Source organism: Salmo salar, chromosome ssa10 (genome assembly GCF_905237065.1).
Source record: "Salmo salar chromosome ssa10, Ssal_v3.1, whole genome shotgun sequence".
NCBI classification, from domain to species: domain Eukaryota; kingdom Metazoa; phylum Chordata; class Actinopteri; order Salmoniformes; family Salmonidae; genus Salmo; species Salmo salar.
In genome coordinates, this window is record NC_059451.1 from 79,207,322 (window position 1) to 79,233,535 (window position 26,214).

Here is a 26,214-nt window from a genome sequence, read left to right on the forward strand (position 1 = left end):
AGCGTTTTCCTTGATGGGCAAAAAGCACATTTTTTGGTCTCATCTGACCAGAGTACATTCTTCCATATGTTTGGGGAGTCTCCCACATGCCCTTTGGGGAACACCAAACGAGTTTGCAAATAAAACATTTTAAGCAATGTTTTTTTTCTGGCCCCTTTTTTCTGGCCACTCTTCGATCAGGTCACTGACCACCTCCCTGTATTGTCTCATCGTCATGAGTGATCAGGCCTGCCATTCTGTACCTGTTGACACTGCCCTGGATTACTGACCACTGCCTGCCCTGAACCTGAGCCTGCCTGCCGTTCTGTACCTTACGGACTCTGCCCTGGATTACTGACCTCTGCCTGCCCTTGACCTGTCGTTTGCCTGCCCCGTTTTGTAAATAAACATTTGTTATTTCAAACTGTCTGCATCGGGGTCTTATCCTGAGGTCTGATATATATATATATATATATATATATATATATATATATATATACACACACACACACATGTACATATATATATACTGCTCAAAAAAATAAAGGGAACACTTAATCAACACATCCTAGATCTGAATGAAAGAAATAATCTTATTAAATACTTTTTTCTTTACATAGTTGAATGTGCTGACAACAGAATCACACAAAAATAATCAATGGAAATCCAATTTATCAACCCATGGAGGTCTGGATTTGGAGTCACACTCAAAATTAAAGTGGAAAACCACACTACAGGCTGATCCAACTTTGATGTAATGTCCTTAAAACAAGTCAAAATGAGGCTCAGTAGTGTGTGTGGCCTCCACGTGCCTGTATGACCTCCCTACAATGCCTGGGCATGCTCCTGATGAGGTGGCGGATGGTCTCCTGAGGGATGTCCTCCCAGACCTTGATTAAAGCATCCGCCAACTCCTGGGCAGTCTGTGGTGCAACGTGGCGTTGGTGGATGGAGTGAGACATGATGTCCCAGATGGACATGATGTCCCAGGAACTGCTGACACACTCCAGCCACGAGGTCAAGCATTGTCTTGCATTAGGAGGAACCCAGGGCCAACCGCACCAGCATATGGTCTCACAAGGGGTCTGAGGATCTCATCTCGGTACCTAATGGCAGTCAGGCTACCTCTGGCGAGCACATGGAGGGCTGAGCGTCCCCCCAAAGAAATGCCACCCTACACCATGACTGACCCACCGCCAAACCGGTCATGCTGGAGGATGTTGCAGGCAGCAGAACGTTCTCCACGGCGTCTCCAGACTCTGTCACGTCTGTCACATGTGCTCAGTGTGAACCTGCTTTCATCTGTGAAGAGCACAGGGCGCCAGTGGCGAATTTGCCAATCTTGGTGTTCTCTGGCAAATGCCAAACGTCCTGCACGGTGTTGGGCTGTAAGCACTACCCCCACCTGTGGACGTCGGGCCCTTATACCACCCTCATGGAGTCTGTTTCTGACCGTTTGAGCAGACACATGCACATTTGTGGCCTGCTGGAGGTCATTTTGCAGGGCTCTGGCAGTGCTTCTCCTGCTCCTCCTTGCACAAAGGCGGAGGTAGCGGTCCTGCTGCTGGGTTGTTGCCCTCCTACGGCCTCCTCCACGTCTCCTGATGTACTGGCCTGTCTCCTGGTAGCGCCTCCATGCTCTGGACACTACGCTGACAGACACAGCAAACCTTCTTGCCACAGCTCGCATTGATGTGCCATCCTGGATGAGCTGCACTACCTGAGCCACTTGTGTGGGTTGTAGACTCCGTCTCATGCAACCACTAGAGTGAAAGCACCGCCAGCATTCAAAAGTGACCAAAACATCAGCCAGGAAGCATAGGAACTGAGAAGTGGTCTGTGGTTACCACCTGCAGAACCACTACTTTATTGGGGGTGTCTTGCTAATTGCCTATCATTTCCACCTGTTGTCTATTCCATTTGCACATCAGCATGTGAAATGTATTGTCAATCAGTGTTGCTTCCTAAGTGGACAGTTTGATTTCACAGAAGTGTGATTGACTTGGAGTTACATTGTGTTGTTTAAGTGTTCCCTTTATTTTTTTGAGCAGCGTATACACACACACACACACACACACACACACACACACACACACACACACACACACACACACACACACACACACACACACACACACACAGTTGAAGTCAGAGGTTTACATACACCTTAGCCAAATACATTTAAACTCCGTTTTTCACAATTCCTGACATTTAATCCTCGTAAAAATTCAATTTTAGGTCAGTTAGGATCACCAATTTATTTTAAGAATATGAAATGTCAGAATAATAGCAGAGAGAATGATTTATTTCAGCTTTTATTTCTTTCATCACATTCTCCGTGGGTCAGAAGTTTACATACACTCAATTAGTATTTGGTAGCATTGCCTTTAAATTGTTTAACTTGGGTCAAACGTTTCGGGTAGCCTTCCACAAGCTTCCCACAATAAGATGGATGGATTTTGGCCCGTTCCTCCTGACAGAGCTGGTGTAACGGAGTCAGGTTTGTAGGCCTCCACGCTCGCACACACTTTTTCAGTTCAGCTCACAAATTTTGGAAGTATGCTTGGGGTCATTGTCCAGTTGTAACACATATTTGCGACCAATCTTTAACTTCGGACTGATGTCTTGAGATGTTGCTTCAATATAGCCACATAATTTAGCTTCCTCATGATGCCATCTATTTTGTGAAGTGCACCAGTCCCTCCTGCAGTAAGGTACCCCCACAACATGATGCTGCCACCCCCATGCTTCACGGTTGAGATGGTGATTTTCAGCTTGCAAGCCTCCCCCTTTTTCCTCCAAACACAACGATGGTCATCATGACCAACCAGTTCTATTTTTGTTTCATCTGACCAGAGAACATTTCTCCAAAAAGTACAATCTTTGTCGCCATGTTCAGTTACAAACCGTAGTCTGGCTTTTTTGGCGGTTTTGGAGCAGAGGCTTCTTCCATGCTGAGCGGCCTTTCAGGGTATGTCGATATAGGACTTGTTTTACTGTGGATATAGATACTTTTGTACCTGTTTCCTCCAGCATCTTCACAAGGTCCTTTGCTGTTGTTCTGGGATTGATTTGCACTTTTCGCACCAAAGTACTCTCTAGGAGACAGAACGCGTCTCCTTCCTGAGCGGTATAACGGCTGCGTGGTCCCATGGTGTTTATACTTGCGTACTACTATTTGTGCAGATAGAAAGGTGGTAATTGCTCGCAAGGATGAACCAGACTTGTGGAGGTCTACAATTTTTTTTCTGAGGTCTGGCTAATTTCTTTTGATTTTCCCATGATGTCAAGCAAAGAGGCACTGAGTTTGAAGGTAGGCCTTGAAATACATCCACAGGTACACCTCCAATTAACTCGAATGATGTCAATTAGCCTATCAGAAGCTTCTAAAGCCATGACATCATTTTCTGGAATTTTCCAAGCTGTTTAAAGGCACAGTCAACTTAGTGTATGTAAACTTCTGACCCACTGGAATTGTGATACTGTGAAGTGAAATAATCGGTCTTAACAATTGTTGGAAAAATTACTTGTGTGATGCAAAGTAGATGTCCTAACCGACTTGCAAAAACTAAATTTGTGAAGTGGTTGAAAAACAAGTTTAATTGACTCCAACCTAAGTGTATGTAAACTTCCGACTTCAACTTTGTGTGTATATATATACACACACACACACACACACACACACACATACATACATACATACATACATACATATACACAAAAAATATATAAAAACAATTTGAGTTTTTTTTATATCTCCTAGATTTAGATTTATTTTTTGACTGTCCTTTTTGCCATTTATGAATGTGTTATTAATGTTTTTTTGTGGGCTTTAGTAGTAAAGGCCAAAATCAATATTTTATCAAATCATTTTTAATATATTTTTTTATACCTAAAGGGATACCAGAAATTACAAATCAAATAGCTAAATTATCCATAGTATGACCACCTTCAAACAGTGTATACATGAACCGGAGCACACGACTTGACAAGTAATTTACAGTTGACCAATCACCCCAAATGCAAGCCTACTGCCTAGCCTAACTGTAGCGCAAAGCTCAACAGGGTTGCCAGATTTGGAGAAACCATTTTAGGGGTGGGTCCCTGGGGGGGTAGAAGTGGGGAAAGGTATTGTGGGGGGATATGATGCAGGAAATATTACTATGATGGGGGATTTATCAATAAATCAATAAAAAAATGTACTTTCTGAACTGGCAACCCAGAGTAACAATAGTTACAATCTAAGTCAGTCAAGTGAACCATCCCTTCACCTCGTTTTGTTATAACATCTTTGGTCTGACAGACGTTTATGTGACAACATGAATGAATTGTATGATGTGAACAAACATGGTGCCACACATAGCTGGCATTTAGCTTAGCATTAGCTCATTATCTGAATGTATGATTGGTTACCAGTACTTGAAAACATGAATAAAATACAGTAAATACATTATCCTCCGTACATACTGTACATACGGGTTGCTACAGTAAAGACGACACCATGATATACAGAAACTAATGATAACATAATAAGGCACTTACTTTGATAGGAATGCACACGTCCAAAGTTAATATTATTAAAAAACTATAAAGAAGGCAATGCGGGCGCTAGACGGAAAATGCGCGAGTGCGGAAAAGTTTGTAAGTTCTGTTCTGATTGGAGATGTGCAAATGCCTGCATACTGGATCTGGGAAACACTGGGGAAGTGTTTGGGTTCTCACTGAAGAGAAAAGTTTGTCTGGCTCAGTAAAGCCTCAAACATACATTTTCCAAAAAAGTTAAATGGGCAACTTTTATGTGAATTCACGTGGAAGCGGAACACACCTCAATTCAAACTGTTAGAAAATAAAACTTGTCAATTTCAAATTATTTTCTAACAAGTTGAAACATAACTATCTATAGGCTAACAGGCAGCGTGCCTTGGTTGGAGGGCAGCGCGGTTAACTGTCCTATTGAGTAACAATCACAACTTACGCTGGGGCGACCATTAGAGATATTTGGAACTCACAAGTGAAAAGGTTAAAAACCTTACTCACGTCGGCCTCGGAGGGCAAGATCACCCAGTCCCCTGGGTTAACGGTTGCCCTTGTGCACGGCTCGGTATTGTTTTTGTCAAAGCATACATAAAAAGCATTGAGTTCATCTGGTAGAGGGGCATCGTTGGGCAGATCACGACTGGATCTTCCTTTGTAATCCATAATGGATTGTAGCCCCTGTCACTTGCGTCGCAGCCCGTGTAATAGGCTTCCACTTTGTTCCTATATTGTCCTTTTCCTTGTTTGATGGCTCCGCAGAGGTCGTAGCGGAACTCCTTGTACTTGTTTGTGTCCTCAGCCATATCCTCGGGGTTGGCGGCGATAGTCCTGTTTGCGGTAGCCCTGCAATTTAGTTTAGCGCCAACCTCAGTGTTAATCCAGGGCTTTTGATTGGGGAAGCAGCAAACCTGCACTGTGGGGACAACGTCGCCGATGCATTTCCTAATGAAGCTGGTGACGGAGGTGGTTAGCTCATCGATGCTATCGGCGGAGTCCCGGAACATATTCCAGTCAGTGCTAGAAAAGCAGTCTTGTAGCATAGCCTCCGATACGGAGGACCATTTCTCAACGGAGCCAGTCACGGATACTTCCTGTTTGAGCTTCTGCTTTTAGACAGGAAGCAGGAGTATAGATATGATATGATTTGCAGAAGCGGGACGAGAGAAGGCCTTGTATGCTTGCTTGTGGGTAGAGTAACAGGGGCTTAGGACTTTATCGCCCCTAGTGGTGAAGGAGACGTGTTGATGGAAATTAGTCATTACGTGTCGCAGCCCGTGTAATAGGCTTCTACTTGGAATTGAAATCACTGGCAACAAGGAAAGCTGCCTCCGGGTGCATGGTTTCCTGCTTGTTTATAGCCTCATACAGTTAAGTGCCAGCAGTCACGATAACAGATGAAAACTCTCTCGGGAGGTAGAAGGGTCGACATTTGACCATCAGGTATTTCAAAATGGGTATTGATGGGTCAAGACTTCCACTGCACTAGTCAGCACACCATTTGCTGAAGATACATACCCCTTCCCCTCTTGATTTCCAGTCATACAGTACAGTGCCATCATCCTCTAATAACAACTAATAACCCAATAGTCTCAACCCACCTCCTCTCTCCAGCAAGCTATCTTGAGTAACCCTGGAGTATCACAGGGCAAGAGAGTATTTGATCTGGTGTGTGGCTCGGAGACTCAGCTAGTATTGCGTTGCCACACCTCCAAATTCCCATTGTTATCACAGAAACCTGGTTCGCAATGAGGCTAAGCCTCAGATATAGATATTGGTGGCAGGTAACCTAGCAATTATAATGTTGGGCAAGTAACCAAAAGGTTGCTAGTTCAAACCCTTGAGCTGACAAGGTGAAACATCTGTTGATGTGCCCTTGAGCAAGGCACTTAACCCTAATTGCTCCATGGTCGCAGTTGAATGGCATACCCTGGCCGTAACTCCTCTCCAAGTGTGTCTCAGAGAGAATGTACAGTGCCTTCAGAAAGTATTCACACCCCTTGACCTTTTCCACAATTTGTTGTGTTACAGCCTGATTTTAAAATGGATTAGACGGAGATGTTTGTCATCACTGGCCTACACACGATACCCCATGATGTCAAAGTGGAATTATGTTATTCAAAAATGAAAAGCTGAAATGTCGAGTCAATAAGTATTCAACTCCTTTCTTATAGCAAGTCTAAATAAGTTCAGGAGTAAAGATCTGTTTAACAAGTCACATAATAATTTGTTTAACATGAATTTTGAATGTCTACCTCATCTCTGTACCCCACACACAATTATCTGTAAGGTCCCTCAGTTGAGCAGTGAATTTCAAAACGATTCAACCAAAGACCAGGGAGGTTTTCCAATGCCTCGCAAAGAAGGGCACCTGTTGGTAGATGGGTAAAAAAAAAAAACATACATTAAATATCTCTTTGAGCATGGTGAAGTTATTAATTATACTTTAGTGGTGTATCAATACACCCAGTTACTACAAAGATACAGGCGTCCTTCCTAACTCAGTTGCCAGAGAGGAAGGAAACCGCTCAGGGATTTCACCATGAGGCCAATGGTGATTTTAAAACAGTTAGAGTTTAATGTCTGTGATAGGAGATAATGGAGGATGGATCAACATCATTGTAGTTACTCCACAATACTAACCAAATTGACAGAGTGAAGAATAAAAGTCTTCCAAAACATACATCCTGTTTGCAATAAGGCACTAAAGTAAAACTCCAGGGTCGCCATTGGAGTTTGGGATAATGGGATATGCAAAAAAAACACTGGACAAATATAAGCACCCACCACATTATTATAGCTGCGAAGCTCAGCGGTGCTTCTCATGTAGTAGCCAATGATGTCGACCCTGGTAAAGTATTCTGCATGCTTCCCAGCCGGAAGTGTTCTTGCATATATTATGATTACATATTGTGATGTTATGATAACATTTTGTGATGTTTTTTGTTCGTTTTGGACTTCGGTGAGTTTTTTTCCCCCAGTTGTTCGGGAACACAAGATTTCTTCTGGAGGCAAGCCAAAGTCTACGCCCCTTCATCGGTGATTAGTCAACTTTGTCATTCAACGAGAGACGACTCATTTTCTTGCTAATCTTTTCATTGAAAAATACTGCACCAAACATATTAGTTAGATGTAAAATTGCGTGACTAAGACCTCCTCAGCAAAAACATCAAAATTAATGACAGATTTCTTGAGTCATCTTAGATTAATTCTGACTATTACGCGCAAGGAGTCAGGAAACACGTGCAGTTAATGAGTTTAATAATAATGAACAATACAAAACAAGAGAAGCACCTGACATGGAAACATAAACAATACTACCTGACGACTATTAACAGAAGATTACTATATAAAAAGGGTGAGTAATGAAGTCCAGGTGTGACTGATGAGATGCAGGTGTGCGTAATGAGGTTTGCCTGGTGTGTGTAAAGATGGGTTGCCAGGACTGGTGGTTAGTAAACTGGCGACGTCGAGCGCCAGTAGAGGTGACAGAAGTTTATACTGACTATAGCGTCTCAAAATGGACAAACAGTACTATTGCTGTTTTTTTCTTGGTTTTCCAAGTGAATTTTCACCTAAAATGACATACCCAAATCTAACTGCCTGTAGCTCAGGCACTGAAGCAAGGATATGCATATTCTTGATACCATTTCAAAGGCAACACTTAAGTTTGTGGAAATGTGAAAGGAATGTAGGAGAATAACACATTAGATCTGGTAAAAGATAATACGAAGAAAAAGTTTTGTATGTTTTTGTACTATCATCTTTGAAATGCAAGAGAAAGGCCATCACGTGCAATTTAGATTTTGTATGTAGCAGTGCATGTACAAAGTTTCAGACTGAGCCAATGAATCATTGCGTTTCTGTTCAAAATTAAGTATCAAGAGTGCCGAAATGTGCCAAATTTGTTTATTAATAACTTTTCATGTTCAAAATTGTGCACTCGCCTCAAACAATAGCATGGTATTCTTTCACTGTAATAGCTACTGTAAATCGGCCAGTGCAGTTAGATTAACAAGAATTTATGCTTTCTGACAATATCAGATATGTCTATGTCCTGGGAAATTGTCTTGTTACTTACAACCTCATGCTAATCGCATTAGCCTACATTAGCTCAACCGTCCCATGGATGGGACACCGATCCAGAAGTTATTTTAAATCCCATAAAGAATGAGACAGTAAATTGGTCTTCCTTTGACCTGGGGTTGATAACCGGTCTTGCTTGTCCTCTTTTCGGGGGAGTACTCTGGGGATGGAAACCTCTGTTTGTTAGTCCTCCTCTAGCTGCTCAACCACTTTGCGGAGCTTGTCCACTAACACTGTGGAACAGAAAAAACTTGATTACTCAATCTGTCCTAGGTATGATAACCTCTTAATGATGATTATAAGGATGGAAATAAGAACTGGATAACTGAGGACAAATAGGAATCAACATGGACAGATGAAATTGTATCTAGGCCTACAGTAGATTATACAGTGCCCTCTGTAATGATTGGGACAGTGAAGCATTGTCTCTTCTTTTGGCTCTATACTCCAACAGTTTGGATTTACAGACTGTCAGCTTTAATTTGATGGTATTTTCATCAATATCAGGCAAACTGTTTAGAAATTACAGCACTTTTTGTCCATAGTACCCCCATTTCAGGGCACCAAAAGTATTGAGACAAATTCACTTGTATTAAAGTAGTAAAATGTTAAGTATTTGGTTCCATATTCATAGCATGCAGTGAATACATCAATCAAGTTGGTATATTTGTGCGTCTAACTTTCTCACTCACCATTATTCACGATAAATTCATGATCATGGTAGCATCCACAATGTAGAAGTGTTCAGAAACATTCTATTCTTATGTACAATAAAAAGGGACTCAAAATGACAATGCATTATTTACCATTCATTTCTATTGAGTACAAAATAATCTGAAACACAACCAAAACAAACAGCAAACGCATCCAACAAATGTGTAGAGTCACAAGCTTCATGCAGTCATTGCATGCTAGGAATATGGGACCAAATACTTAACTTTTTACTACATCAATACACATACAGCAAGTGAATTTGTCCCAATACTTTTGGTGCCCTAAAAAATGGGGGGGGTTCACCTAATATGGATGAATACCCTCAAATTAAAGCAGACAGTCTGCACTTTAACCCGTTAGGTTCTGAACAGAGTAAAAACTCAGACGATTAGAAAAAGCTAAAATTAAGTTTATTCACCCACTGGGTCATATAGCTTGCAAAGACATGTCTACACAAGCATATATATTTATACCTTCCTACTAGGCGGAGTCAACTCCTTGCACATCTAGACAGCCAATACATCTCGGTTGCTAATCAGGAACTTAATTGGTTCCTCTCACTGGTGTAGTCCTGGCCCTGCCTTTGAGTGTGGAAGTATGTGGGTGTGAGACAGGACTGTTCCTTCTCACTTCATCTGACTTGACCTCGGACCGAATTCTTTGCGTCTCCCTAATCCTCGACTGTCCTACTTTATCAGTGACTTAAACCTGACTGTTGCCTTCCCCTCAATCCTTAGGAGCCATGAGATTTAATAATAACATGTTGACAGAATGTAAACTTTCTGCACTCCCTCGTCAAAGGCCGTAACTTTCCATAGACTTAGTTCTTATCCATCCTCCATTGACCCCAACATATACATTCCTTACACATGTACAGTAATCAATAAGTTCTAGTCTGGTAACATGAATAAGTATATTTCAAGCTAGAATCCAACACCCGGGAGTAAAGAAGAAAGACTGCATCACTGTTCCAATAATTAAGGAGGGCACTTTATGTCTAGGCCTATTAGTTGTGTGTGTTGAAGGTATTACCTCCTGCCGTTGGCCTTTGGAAGCTGTCATAGGAGCGGCAGTCGTTGATCAGTTCCCCCAACTGTTTAGGGCAGTCTTTAGGAAGAGGTTCAGTATATTTGTCTTTACACACCTTCTGATACACATCGTTGTGTGAGCAGTCTGATCAGAAGTACAAGAGAAAACAGAAATGTAATGATACATTTCTAAATATGACAGAGCAAGCATATGCTTAGGAGGGAAAGAAAACCCAAGCATGCTATTTTCAGATATACAGTGTCATTGATATTGCTTATAGTGTTTGTTACACACAGCATTGTCGCTAATTGACACACCTCTGAAGGGAATCTCGCGGGTTGCAATCTCCCAAAGGACAATGCCAAAACTGCAAAGAACACAACACTTTTAAACAGAGGGAAATTGCAGTAGACTGAGACCTGAGGGGCCTACATTAGAACAACAGAGACCATTTCAACATAAAAAAAATTGCGTTGCCTTCAGAAAGTGTTCATACCCCTTAGCACAATGTGGAATAAGTTACAGCTCGAATTCAAAATTGATTAAATATATTATTTCGCTCAAACTACACACAATACCCCATTATGACAAAGTGAAAACATGTTTTTAGTTCATTAACATAAGTATTCAGACCCCTGAGTCAATGTTAGAATCTCCTCTGGCAGTGATTACAGCTGTGAGTCTTTCTGGGTAAGTCTAAGAGATTTGCACACCTGAATTGTACAATATTTGCACATTATCTGAAAAGTTCTTCAAGCTCTGTCAAGTTGGTTCTTGATCATTGCTAGAACGACATTTTAAAGTCTTGCCATAGATTTAAGGCGATGTAAGTCAAAATTGTAACTAGGCCACTCAGGAACATTCAATGTCGTCATAGTAAGCAACTCCAGTGTTAATTTTGCCTTGAGTTTTAGGTTATTGTCCAGCTGAAAGGTGAATTTGTCTCCGAGTGTCTGTTGGAAAGAAAGCAGGTTTTCCTCTACACTCTTATAAAAAAAACTTTTAAAAAAAAAGGTTCCATAAAGGGTTTTTCAGCTGTCCCCATAGGATAACCATTTTTGGGGTCCAGGAAGAACCCTTTTTGGTTCTAGATAGCAATTTTTTTTCCTAAGAGTGTAGGATTTTGCCTATGCTTAGCTCTAGTCTTTTTTTTTTACTCCCTAGTCCTTGCTGATGACAAGCATACCCATAACCAAGGGTTGGAACCAGTTCAGGAAACAGAACCAAAAAATAACTGAGGAACAGAGCCTGAAACTAAAGTGATCTAGACAGTTCCGGAACAGAACCATTATTTTAAAAGCATGGGAACCAGTTAATAATGTTATTTTACGCTCCAGGCAAGCTTCCTACAAAATGTCAGTGTGTGTGTTTCTTTTATTATGATTAAACCATGATGTTACAGCAAAATACAATTTGCTCTCAACAACTTTACTATGCAGATTAAATTGCTTACCCGCTCCATAGTACATTTACGTCATTTAGCAGACGCCCTTATCCAGAGCGACTTACAAATTGGTGCATTCACCTTAAGCTGCTCTATCTGCACTGATTGGTTTAGTAATTTAATGTCGAGCTAAATGTAAAAATGTAAATAAATTCATAACTTCATTTTTCTGGTCGGAACAGTAACGTAACACAAATAATGGTTCTGTTCAGAACAAAACGATTGGAAAATGATTTTGGTTCCAACCGCTGCCCATAACATGCTTGCAAATATGGAGTGGTACTCAGTGATGTGTTTTGTTGGATTTGCCCCCAAACATAACATTTTGTATTCAGGATATAAAGTTCATTTCTTTGTCACATTCTTTACTTTAGTGCCTTATTGCATACAGGATGCATGTTTTGGAATATTTGGATTCTATACAGGCTTCCTTCTTTTTACTCTGTCATTTAGTTTAGTATTGTGAAGTAACTACAATGTTGTTGATCCAGCCTCAGTTCTCTCCAATCACAGTCACTAAGCTCTGCAACTGTTTTAAAGTTAACATTGGCCTCGTGATGAAATCCCTTTGCGGTTTTCTTCCCCTTCGCAACGGAATTAGGAAGGACACCTGTATCTTTGTGTCACGACTACTGCCCGAAGTCGGTTCCTCTCCTTGTTCGGGCGGTGTTCGGCGGTCAACGGTCTTCTAGCTATCGCCAATCCATTTTTCATGTTCTATTTGTTTTGTCTTGTTTTTTCACACACATCTGGTTTCAATTCCCTAATTACATGTTGTATATTTTCCCTCATGTCCTTGTCGGGAATTGTTTATTTTGTAAGTACTCGTGCTGTGCGTTACTGCTGCGCAACGGGTTTTATTCCCATGTGTTTGTTGTTTTGTATGCCGTTAGTTTTAGATATTAAACTGCTCCGGCTATTCACCAAGTTCTGCTCTCCTGCGTTTGACTTACCCTGCCACCAGTTACGCACCCCTTACACCATCCAAAGTGTAATTAATAACTTCACCATGCTCAAAGAGATATTCTGTTTCATTTTTTACCCTTCTACCAATAGATGCCTTTCTTTGCGAGGCATTGAAAAACCTCCCTGGTCTTTGTCGTTGAATCAGTGTTTGAAATTCACTGCTCGACTGAGGGACTTTACAGATAATTGTATATGTGGAGCACAGAGATGAGGTAGTCATTAGTCATGTTAAACACAATCATTGCACACAGATCGAGTCCATGTAACTTTTTAAGTGACTAGTAAAGCAAATTTTTACTCCTGAACTTTAGGTTTGCCATAACAAAGGGGTTGAATACTTATTGACTCAAGACATTTCAGCTTTGATACATTTCTAACACAATTCCACTTTGACATTACGGGGTATTGTGCGCATGCCAGTGACACAAAATCTCAATTTAATCCATTTTAAATTCTGTAACACGACAACATGTGGAAAAAGTCAAGGGATGTGAATACTTTCTAAACGGTACTATAATGAGTTTGTGATTTTATATTCATGGTTCAATGGTTGAGAGTGTAGTATTTTGACTTGAAGCTGACCTGTACATCTCACATTCCTTGTTGTATTTATGATTAATACTCTCAAGCTGCTGAGGGGAGCTGTAGTAGAAAGAGCTTCTACTGCTATCCTTAGTCCTCTTCAATGACGTCTCAGTTTTGGCCAGCTCAAAACCTCCCAGCTAACCATGTACAACAAAGGACAGAAAATTACATCCAGATAGAGTACTTAACCTATCACTTTGTAGTGTCAAACACACATGGATGTGTACAGGACTGCATTGAACCTCATACCTTCACTCTGTACCCAGCATCTACCAGGAACATGCTGCTGTTGATGCATCCATGCACTTTAAACTTCTCCTCTGACTGGTGCAATCTACAATTAGAGAGGGATTCACTAGTCATGACAGCTCAAAGTGATTAGGATACACTTTCTTTTATGTGAACTTTTGTGAGAGAGGCGCAGAACACTGATACAATGTACCCACTATTTTAGAGAAGATGAAACGCCACAGCATACTGTATAGTACTGGTGGATAGAAGTTTAAGTGGTTGAATCATAAGCTGCATGAATAGTTTCCAACGGAAAAGCATTCCTCATGAAGCGGGTTGAGAGAATGCCAAGAGCGTGCAAAGCTGTCATCAAGGCAAAGAGTCGCTACCTTGAAGAACCTCATATATAAAATGTTTGATTTGTTTAACCCTTTTTTGGTTACTACATGATAACATATGTGTTATTTCATAGTTTTGATGTCTTCACTATTATTCTACAATGTAGAAAATAGTAAAAAGAAAACACTTTGCATTCTCTCAACCAGCTTCATTAGGTAGTCATCTGGAATGCATTTCAATTAACAGGTTTGCTTTATTAAAAGTTCATTTGTGGAAACTCTTTCCTTCTTAATGCATTTGAGCCAATCAGATGTGTTGCGACAAGGTAGGGTGGTATACAGAAGATAGCCCTATTTGGTAAAAGACCAAGTCCATATTATAGCAGGAACAGATCAAATAAGCAAAGAGAAATGACAGTCTATCATTACTTTAAGACATGAAGGTCAGTCAATACGGAACATTTCAAGAACTTTGAAAGATTCTTCAAGTGCAGTCGCAAAAACCATCAAGCGCAATGATGAAACTGGCTCTCATGAGAACCGCCACAGGAATGGAAGACCCACAGTTACCTCTGCTGTAGAAGATAAGTTCATTAGTTACCAGCCTCAGAAATTGCAGCCCAAATAACTGCTTCACAGAGTTCAAGTAACAAACATCTCAACTGTTCAGAGGAGACCGTGTGAATCAGGCCTTCATGGTCAAATTGCTGCAAAGAAACCACTACTAAAAGGACACCAATAAGAACAGACTTGCTTGAGCCAAGAAACACAGCAATGGGTATTAGACCGGTGGAAATCTGTCCTTTGGTCTGATGAGTCCAAATGTTGTATTTTTGGTTCAAATTGCCGTGTCTTTGTGAGACGCGGTGTGGGTAAACGGATGATCTACGCATGTGAATTTCCCCCATAAAGCATGGAGGACGTGGTGTCATGGTGTGGGGGTGCTTTGCTGGTGACACGGTCTGTGATTTATTTAGAATTCAAGGTACACTTAACCAGCATGGCTACCACAGCATTCTGCAGCGATACACCATCCCATCTGGTTTGGGCTTAGTGGGACTATCATTTGTTTTTCAACAGGACAATGACGCAACACACCCCCAGGCTGTGTAAGGGCTATTTTACCAAGAAGGAGAGTGATGGCGTGCTGCATCAGATGACCTGGCCTCCAACAATCCCCCAACCTCAACCCAATTAAGATGATTTGGGATGAGTCGGACAGCAGAGTGAAGGAAAAGCAGCCACTAAGTGCTCAGCATATGTGGGAACTCCTTCAAGACCGTTGGAAAAGCATTCCAGGTGAAGCTGGTTGAGAGAATGCCAAGAGTGTGCAAAGTTTTCATCAAGGCAAAGGGTGGCTACTTTGAAGAATCTAAAATGTATTTTTATTTGTTTAACACTTTTTTGGTTACTACATGAATCCATGTGTGTTATTTAATAGTTTTGATGTCTTCACTAATATTCTACAATGTAGAAAATAGTAAAAATAAAGAAACTCATGAATGAGAAGGTTTTCTAAAACTTTTGACCGGTAGTGTATATGAATGAAAGAAAGAGAGCGAGCAAGCGAAAGAGAAAGACTTATTCAACTAAATAAAAAATGTATGATAGACCGATTCCTTAGTTAAAATTGTATCAATATAACACATTTATGGCAAAGATATGATAGAGATGGTGCTCCGTGCATCATGTCATGTGTAATAGGTGTACTGTCTGGTTTCATGTGTGTGGGCACACATTTCTATAGTGGTACTGTACAAATGTAGGTAGGTTGGCATTTATTGTCATGAATTTTGCCCTGGAGGCAGCTCTGCAGTGGTCACTAGCTGGAACAGCCACAAAGACATTAAATCAGATTTTAAACCTAACCTTAACCACACTACTAAACCTAATGCCTAAAAAAAATACCTTCAATCAAGACCAAAAAGCAGCTTGCACATCTAGCCCATCATTACTGCCTTCAGGTCAAGATTCATGACAATAAACATCAACCTTCTACCTGTAGAAGCCCTGTGCTGCATCCAGACTCATGACAATAAACATCAACCTGTTACCTGTAGAGACCCTGTGCTGCATCCAGACTCATGACAATAAACATCAACCTGTTACCTGTAGAGACCCTGTGCTGCATCCAGACTCATGACAATAAACATCAACCTGTTACCTGTAGAGACCCTGTGCTGCATCCAGACTCATGACAATAAACATCAACCTGTTACCTGTAGAGACCCTGTGCTGCATCCAGACTCATGACAATAAACATCAACCTGTTACCTGTAGAGGCCCTGTGCTGCATCCAGACTCATGACAATAAACATCAACCTGCTACCTGTAGAGGCCCTGTGCTGCATCCAGACTCATGACAATAAACATCAACCTGCTACCTGTAGAGGCCCCGTGCTGCACCCAGACTCATGCGAGCCTTTCTGTCCCAGGGTAGCTTCCTTTGGGAATCCAGAACCTCTCTCAGACTGCCCTTCTCACAAAACTCCATGACAATGAGGAAGTTTGGATTGGGTCCTATAGGACAACAAGGGTAGAGAAGATCATTATTAAATGCAACAAGGGCACATCATCACATTTTGAAATATACTGCAATCACATGGTGATTTGATCCTGTCCTATATTTCTTCAGCAATTACTACACATACTGTAAAACAAATACAGACGCTTACTCACCGTTCTCTTCCTGGACACAGATCCCAAACATTCGCAGGATGTTTGGTGACTCAAAGCGTTTCATAGTCTCCACTTCCTTTTTAAAGATGCTTCTCACCTGACTGTGTGGGACAAACATAACCCATTAAACAAATATGTTTAGCACCGAAGCTGATATTACAAGAACTCTGAGAAGTCTTGTATGCTATATACCTCAGGCTTGTGCTCCTTGAGTAGGCGTATCTTTTGATGGCCACTGTGAATTTGTTGTACTCTCCTTTGAATATTTCAAAGTTGTCATTTTTGATGAAGGGCTCTTTGGGCACATCGTAGATCAGCTCCTCTGGCTTGATCTCTCTGATGTCTTCATGAAAAATACTGGGCTTCATTACTGTCAATGGGAAACACACAACAAAGTCACTGAGATGGCAAGTCACATAGGCACATCAAACCAATAACACAGAGAACTGAAGGCATCACAGCACATCGTCACGCAAAATACAGTGTGGACGGAGAGACCATGGGATGCTGGCCTGATGTAGGATGCAAAACTGTGCTGATAGGACATACTCACAGTCTCCTTTATCATCAGGCGCAGGTTGAAATCAGTAAGAAATTAGAAACAGCAACAGTTACAAGTACAGTTTGTAATGACAATCTATAGAGGCTTACTTACAGGTTTCCAACATGGCTTTGATGTCTTTCACATCTTTTTCGGTGGAGTCCACTTTCTCGTGCACTGTGTCCACACTTTGCTTTGTGTCCTCTGCCAGAGACCGTAGCACTGTGGGACATAACAGTAACACACACACACACACACACACACACACACACACACACACACACACACACACACACACACACACACACACACACACACACACACACACACACACACACACACACACACACACACACACAAATTTGGCGTAGTCAGCAGGATCAACAACTGGAGCTTTCCCTACCTGCTCATACAGAGAGGCCATTTGATTATGACCTTGCACTGAAACGGCATGGTAGAGCTGTCTCACATTTCTGCAGCTCCAGGTGATCACTCTTCCTGTCAGCCTCATCCTCTCTCCATCGTGTTGTCTCTCGAGCCTCCTGAACTAGCTTGTCACTCTGATCCACCTGCAGGGCTAGCGACAGCCCCTGAGCCGCATCATTCAGACGCTCATTTAAACTCCCAAAATCATCTCCCTGGTCGTAGGCCTTCAGGATGCGCTCCAGGTAGCTGGCGCAGGCGTATTTCTTAACCACGTCCTGGGCATTTTCCAGGGTGAGTTTGAGCTCACATAGGACATTCTTCACAAGGGAAGGCTTTTGCCCCAGTCCCTTCACCTTGACTTCTCTCACCAGCTCTTCCAAGGCTTTTATGCGCTGGGCCAAACGCTGACAGCGCTTCTTATTGGCTTTCACTTCCCCACATAGAGAGTAAAGCTTCTCCGCTATGCCCAAGATGGGATCTATGATGTCCATGGCTGGAGGGAAAAGAGTGGATTAGGAAATGCATTAGACAAGGTTTTCCCAAACCATAGCTCTGAGAAAGTCTATCAACCATAGCAGTACACTAACCTGTCGAACTGACCATGTTGTTGACAGCACCAAACTAGTTCAATAATTCATGTTGAACGCTGTGTTGTCATGTGTTGCTGCCTTGCTATGTTGTCTTACATCTCTCTTTATGTAGTGTTGTTGTCTCTTGTCATGTGTGTTTGTCCTATATTTATATTTAAAATAAATAAGGCCTCCTTATGTGTTTGAGGAGGCCTTTTGGTAGGCCGTCATCGTAAATAAGAATTTGTTCTTAACTGACTTGCCTAATTATATACAACAAATAAAAAAATACAGTCATACAAGTTCTGGGGACGTCTCTCTCACTTCAGCTAGACATTATATGTGCCGATTGTGTGTGTGTGTGCGCAGGGAAGGCATTGTTACCACCTAATTACATAAATAATATAATCTGAAATGGGTACATCAGGTTTTCTGGTCATTTTTAACCTTAACTTCTTATTTCCATAGCTACTTTGGCACTGAGTAATGTCAGTTAATGTCTTTCGAACATTAGTCTGGTAGAGGAAGGGAAACTTGCTTATCCCTGAAACACATCCGATGTGAGACTAATGTGCAGTTTTTAAGTTCTTGTGATAGCTGAGGGAAGTTTATTTCATTTGGCCTTGATTTTTAAGTAATGTTCAGTTGAGCAATCAATGACAAATGAACAGCAGCAGTTATGACAAACAATAAGGTCTGATTTCCCAGACCCAGGTTAAGCCAAGTCCTGGACTACAATGCACTTTCAATGGGTATTCAATGAAGAAAATTGCTGGTGATGGCATGGATATGATGTAGCTACCCCTTTGTGTTGGCTGGCAACCCCTGCTTAGGATCATTCAAAGCAATAGCATCTGTCTTAGCCATTCCAAAATCACAGAACTGTATAATTCTACAACCTAAACTGTTTTTCTATTGCCTCTAGGAGGCAACTGAATAACAAGTGCTGACAAGGAAATAATTCGTAAGCAGCTAATTTCAACAGACTGCCTTGCTCTCGAGAACCCAAGGGGGTTTACAGCTTTCCCGTATTGGGTTCTCAGCTCAATCTCTGCGAACTACTTTACCTCCATATCACATCAAAAATAATTTCACAAAAGCTAAATATACACTTACTGTAAACTGTTTTAACACAGTTGCAGCTGACAGTATTTTTCAGTTACACACAGGTGATCATACAGGGATGATTTCTGTATTTTGAAAGTTACATATCTTGAAAACTTGATTGCTGACAAGCTAAACATTTTGGGACTGTCAAGTCAACAACGGACTAAAGAAACAAATACAAAAATATAGTTTTTGGGTGGATTGCAAGCGAGGCGTACAGACGTTAAGACAGAGCATCTGTGCAGCGTCGGGGGAATTTCCCTCAGGCGGCAGACAGCTTCGTGAATAGACGGTATATATTTACCGTCTATTGAATGGGCTATAGAGCCCCCATATCACTAGTATGAGTCACATCTGTCGATTGGTTGTAGTATGAAATGTTTCACACTTGCCAGCATCTATCAATGACAACCAGAAGTTCTCGCCTTTCAGAGGAGACAGACACGCTAGTGAGAACTTTTGATGAATGGTTTGAGCAAAAGGCATTGTTCTCAAAAGCAGGAAGTAGGCTATAAGACAAATCACACAAAACAAGCATTTGTTAATGTTCTCAACCTAAAACCTATTGTACGTTTGAAATGGAAAATACCTTGAGAGACTGTTGTTGGTGCTGTGACTCTGACATCTGAAACCGAAAGGAGATCGCACCCTTAGAATGCACAGGTTTCTATGGACCTCCTCCTACACCCCTACCGCTCACAGAAGAGCTTCTTATTTTTCTTCTGTGGGTTTTATGGCAAACTACACTCAAAAAGTTGTATTGCCACCACCAACTGGACGGTTTGAAAAAAATACAAAATAATGATGAGATAAAAAAAAAATCCATACGTAATCCACCCTAATAAACATAGTACATTGCCAAAGCAAACAAAACTCCCACTTCTTCCTTTTAGTTCTCCATATCTCCCCTCTCAGGCTTTAGAGGGTGGTACAGCTTGTGCCAATGTTGCATGTAACTCCTTCGCTGAGAAATCTTTCAGCCCCAGGAACCTCTCCGCCGCAATCACTATGATTTCTATCTTCCTGGACCTTCTCTCCACATTGGCAGTGCCATTGATTACCATAGCTATAAATGCCACAAAGTCCACCTTCCTAACCTTTAAAATGTCAGGATCCTGCTGGTGAAAGGCAACCCCTGCATCCTGCAGTGTATGCCTATCCACTACCTTGGACTCTTCATCTCGGCTTCTCCCTTCTGCAAACACTTGCTACATGATCAACATCGTTACAATTATCACACTGCATTGGTCTTGGGATAAATTCTCTGACTCTGTAGTTTATATACCCCATCAGCACTTGAGTAGGGAGAGACTGCATATCAAAAAACAAAAGAACAGTTAGACTTCACTTTTTCACCATACGATTCAACCGACGTGCTTCAATCACTCCAGGAATATATATCTTCAAAATCAGATACTGAACAGTCAGCAGCTATATAATTGGTAGACGCGTTTTTTAATGCTTGCTGTGTGATTTGCTGGCTAAGTAGATAGCTAAATATCCAGTGGTGGAAAAAGTACCCAATTGTCAAACTTGAGTAAAAGTAAAAATACCCTAGCACAAAATGACTCAAGTAAAAGTGAAAGTCACCCAGTAAAATACTACTTGAGAAAAAGTCTAAAAGTATTTGGTTTTAAATATACTTAACAGGGCTGTCAACTTTTGAAGAAAGAAAATCTCACTTTAAGGTATGTGAATTTCCTTGCCCCCTAGCACAACCCCTAGATGGGGTAGGTGTGTCTATTTGTCAATAACTGCTGGTGTGCGATGTCTAATATTAAAAAGTCTTGAGGTATTGCTCGCCTGAGGTAGAATACCTCATGATAAGCTATAGCCATCTATTTACCACCACAAACCGATGCTCGCCCTAAGACCGCACTCAACGAGCTGTATAAGGCCATAAGCAAACAAGAAAATGCTCATCCAGAAGCGGCGCTCTTAGTGGCCGGGGACTTTATTTCAGGCAAACTTAAATCCCTTTTACCTCATTTCTACCAGCATGTCACATGTGCAACCGGAGGAAAAAAACTCTAGACCACCTTTACTCCACACACAGAGACGCATACAAAGCTCAACCAGTTCTCCCCATTAAGCAATGGGTCGGAGTCAGAGGTCGAGCCTTCTCTGGTCTCTCCTCCTCCTGTTACGGGGTCTGAGACTCCGAAGCCTCCCACCATTAGCTCTGAAAAATTGAAAACCCTAGTCATTGGCGACTCCATTACCTGCAGTATTAGACTTAAAAAGAATCATCCAGCGATCATGCACTGTTTACCAGGGGGCGGGGCTACCGACGTTAAGGCTAATCTGAAGATGGTGCTGGCTAAGGCTAAAACTGGCGAGTATAGAGAGCATAGGGATATTGTTATCCATGTCGGCCCCAACGATGTTAGGATGAAACAGTCAGATGTTGCCAAGCGCAACATAGCTTCAGCGTGTAAATCAGCTAGAAAGATGTGTCGGCATTGAGTAATTGTCTCTGGCCACCTCCCAGTTAGGGGGAGTGATGAGCTTCTCAGCAGAGTCTCACAACTCAATCACTGGTTGAAAACTGTTTTCTGCCCCTCCAGAAAGATAGAATTTGTAGATAATTGGCCCTCTTTCTGGGACTCACCCACAAACAGGACCAAGCCTGGCCTGCTGAGGAGTGACAGACTCTATCCTAGCTGGACGGGTGCTCTCATCTTATCTACGAACATAGACAGGGCTCTAACTCCGCTAGCTCCACAATGAAATAGGGTGCAGGCCAGGCAGCAGGCTGTTAGCCAGCCTGCCAGCTTAGTCTGCCACTAGCACAGTCAGTGTAGTCAGCTCAGCTATCCCCATTGAGACTGCATCTGTGCCTCGATCTAGGTTGGGCAAAACTAAACATGGCAGTGTTCGCCTTAGCAATCTCACTGAAATAAAGACCTCCATTCCTGCCATTGTTGAAAGAAATTGTGATATCTCACATCTCAAAATAGGGCTAGTTAATGTTAGATCCCTCACTTCCATGGCAGTTATAGTCAATGAACTAGTCACTGATCATAATCTTGATGTGATTGGCCTGACTGAAACATGGCTTAAGCCTGATGAATTTACTATGTTAAATGAAGCCTCACCTCCTGGTTACACTAGTGACCATATCCCCCGCGCATCCTGCAAACTCACTAAAAGTGACAGTAATAAAGCCTCTCTTGAAAATGCCAAACCTTGACACAGAAAATATAAAAAACTATTGGCCTATATCGAATCTCCCATTCCTGTAAATTGTTTTTGAAAAAGCTGTTGCGCAGCAACTCACTGCCATACTAAAGACAAACAATGTATACGAAACGCTTCAGTCTAGTTTTAGATCCCATCATAGCACTGAGACTGCACTTGTGAAGGTGGTAAATTACCTTTTAATGGCATCAGACCGAGGCTCTGCATCTGTCCTCGTGCTCCTAGACCTTAGTGCTGCTTTATACCATCGATCACCACATTCTTTTGGAGAGATTGGAAACCCAAATTGGCCTGGTTTAGATCTTATCTGTCGGAAAGATATCAGTTTGTCTTAGTAGATGGTTTGTCCTCTGACAAATCAACTGTAAATTTCGGTGTTCCTCAAGGCTCTGTTTTAGGACAACTATAGTTTTCACTATATATTTTACCTCTTGGTGATGTCATTCAGAAACATAATGTCAACTTTCATGGCTATGCGGATGACACACAGCTGTACATTTCAATGAAACATGGTGAAGCCCCAAAATTGCCGTCCCTGGATGCCTGTGTTTCAGCCATAAGGAACTGCATGGCAGCAAATGTTCTACTTTTAAACTCAAACAAAACAGAGATGCTAGTTCTAGGTCCCAAGAAACAAAGAGATCTTCTGTTGAATCTGACAATTAATCTTGATGGTTATACAGTCATCTCTAATAAAACTGTGAAGGACCTCGGCGTTACTCTGGACCCTGATCTCTCTTTTGACGAACATATCAAGACTGTTTCAAGGACAGCTTTTTTCCATCTTCATAAAATTGAAAAAAATCTGAAACTTTCTGTCCAGAAATGATGCAGAAGAATGTATCTATGCTTTTGTAAATTCTAGGTTAGACTACTGCAATGCTCTACTTTCCTGCTACCCAGATAAAGCACTAAATAAACTTCAGTCAGTGCTAAACACGGCTGCTAGAATCTTGACTAGAACCAAAAAATGTGATCATATTACTCCAGTGCTAGCCTCTCTACACTGGTTTCCTGTTAAGGCTAGGGCTGATTTCAAGGTTTTACTGCTAACATACAAAGCGTTACATGTGCTTGCTCCTACCTATCTTTCTGATTTGTCCTGCCGTACATACCTACACGTACGCTACGGTCACAAGACGCAGGCCTCCTTACAGTCCCTGGAATTTCTAAGCAAACAGCTGGAGGCAGGGCTTTCTCCTACAGAGCTCCATTTTTATGGAATGGTCTGCCTATCCATGTGAGAGACGTAAACTCAGTCTCGACCTTTAAGTCTTTATTGAAGACTCATCTCTTCAGTAGGTCCTATGATTGAGTGTAGTCTGTCCCAGGAGTGTGAAGGTGAACGGAAAGGCACTGGAGCAACGAACCGCCCTTGCTGTCTCTGCCTCGCTGGTTCCCCTCTCTCCACTGGGATTCTCTGCCTCAAACCCTGTCACAGGGCCTGAGTCACTGGCTTACTGGTGCTCTTCCATGCTGTCCCTAGGAGGGGTGCGTCACTTGAGTGGGTTGAGTCACTGATGTGATCTTCCTGTCTGGGTTGGCACCCCCCCTTGTGTTCGTGCCATGAGGAGATCTTCGTGGGCTATACTCGGCCTTGTCTCAGGATAGTAAGTTGGTGGTTGAAGATATCCCTCTCGTGGTGTGGGGGCTGTGCTTCGGCAATGTGGGTGGGGTTATATCGTGCCTGTTTGGCCCTGTCCGGTTGTATCGTCGGGCGGGGCCACAGTGTCTCCCGACCCCTCCCGTCTCAGCCTCCAGTATTTATGCTGCAATAGTCTATGTGTCGGGGGGGCTAGGGTCAGTCTGTTATATCTGGTATATTTCACCTGTCTTACCTGGTGTCCTGTGTGAATTTAAGTATGCTCTCTCTAATTCTCTCACTAATTTCTCTCTCTCTCTCTTTCTTTCTTTCTTTCTTTCTTTCTTTCTTTCTTTCTTTCTTTCTTTCTTTCTTTCTTTCTTTCTTTCTCTCAGAGGACCTGAGCCCTAGGACCATGCCTCAGGACTACCTGGCCTGATGACTCTTTGCTGTCCCCAGTCCACCTGGTCATGCTGCTGTTCCAGTTTCAACTGTTCTGCCTGCGGCTATTGAACCCTGACCTGTTCACCGGACGTGCTACCTGTCCCAGACCTGCTGTTTTCAAGTCTCTAGAGACAGCAGGAGCGGTACAGATACTCTGAATGATCGGCTATGAAAAGCCAACTGACATTTACTCCTGAGGTGCTGACCTGTTGCACCCTCTACAACCACTGTGATTATTATTAATTGAACCTGCTGGTCATCTATGAACATTTGAACATCTTGGCCATGTTCTATTATAATCTCCAACCGGCACAGCCAGAAGAGGACTGGCCACCCCTCATAGCCTGGTTCCTATCTAGGTTTCTTCCTAGGTTCTGGCCTTTCTAGGGAGTTTTTCCTAGCCACCGTGCTTTTACACCTGCATTACTTGCTGTTTGGGGTTTTACGCTGGGTTTCTGTACAGCACTTTGTGACATCAGCTGATGTAAGAAGGGCTTTATAAATACATTTGATTGATTGATTGACAAAATTATTTTCATAGTTACAAATCAGGTCACCCTACCAAACTTCCCTGCCTTTCGTTGTCACAACCTAAATGTCAATCACCAGTCGAGGGGACTAATGCAAGTGTGGATTAAATCTGTTTTAGTGTTTTAGTACATGCTGTCAAAAGACTGCATTCTGCAATAGGAGTAAAATAAATCTTATTTTGTTGACAATTGTACATAAAACACTATTTTTACAGTTTTATAAACTCAGCAGAGGAAGTTCTCGCTCTCCATTCAGCTCCACTCTTATCTTGAGGAGTGTTTCTTTAAAATATCCAACATATCAAGCAAGTATTTTTATATTCCACAAGTGTAATATATGGAGCTATACACCTTTAATGATAGTCCATAACTCCCATGTTTAACAGCCAATCAGTATCACTCTTGAGGTTGAAGGTCAAGGGGATATGTAAATGAGCGGTCTTGCAGTTTGAAGTGAGCAGTGTTAATTCTTACCATGCTTCAGATTCTGGCAGTCCGATGGACGAATCTGGGTTTGGCGGATACAAGGAGAATGCTACCTGCCCAAATGCACAGCCCCAGACAATTATTTCTCCTCCACCAAACTTTACGGTTGGCACAATGCATTCGGGCAGGTAGCGTTCTTCTGGCATCCGCCAAACCCAGATTTGTCCATTGGACTGCCAGATGGTGAAGCGTGAGTCATCACCCCAGAGAACATTTTGTGATAGAAATTAATTATTTACCTGATTTATTTGATATTAATGGTGAACGATTCATATTTAACAATAGTAAGACATTTATGTTCTAATAATGCTGTGTTTTTATGGTCTCCACTCTAGTTTCCTGCAGCTAATCTGGGTGTATGGTCTCTAGAGATGGCTTGAGCTGACAAATGAGTTAAAGACTGCATTCTATAGACAAGATGTGGTGGGTGTAACCGAGATAGAGATAGCCAGGAAGAGTTTAGAACAATCCTTCATTGTCTCTAAATCCTCCTGGCATCTGTGAAACTTAGCCAGGGTGGGGTTAAGACCACAACCCCTATGCACATAACGACAGAACATAATTTAAGTCGTAGAGCGCTATGTAATTGTATTACATCACATTGTCATATTGTGTTGTACAGTAAAGTACTGTATTGTAATTGTATTGACCACCTCTGTTTACAATACAATATAGTAAAAACATGAGCTGTTGCACACTAGATAATGTTGGCAGATGTGCTGACAAACAATAGTAAACGGTGTA

The 26,214-nt window shown here is 41.9% G+C and overlaps 1 protein-coding gene across 1 annotated transcript; it reads right to left on the reverse strand.

The window, feature by feature from the left end:
* Window positions 1-7,756: 7,756 nt before the first annotated feature.
* On the reverse strand, window positions 7,757-19,845 carry mlkl (Mixed lineage kinase domain-like protein). Its single transcript, NM_001140293.1, is given in 11 exon segments — window positions 7,757-8,831; window positions 10,345-10,485; window positions 10,659-10,708; window positions 13,334-13,473; window positions 13,586-13,670; window positions 16,290-16,425; window positions 16,585-16,685; window positions 16,777-16,954; window positions 17,240-17,347; window positions 17,595-18,044; window positions 19,817-19,845. Coding segments are annotated over 10 exon segments (1,437 nt in total). The 5' UTR covers window positions 18,043-18,044; window positions 19,817-19,845; the 3' UTR covers window positions 7,757-8,781.
* Between the last annotated feature and the right edge of the window lie 6,369 nt (window positions 19,846-26,214).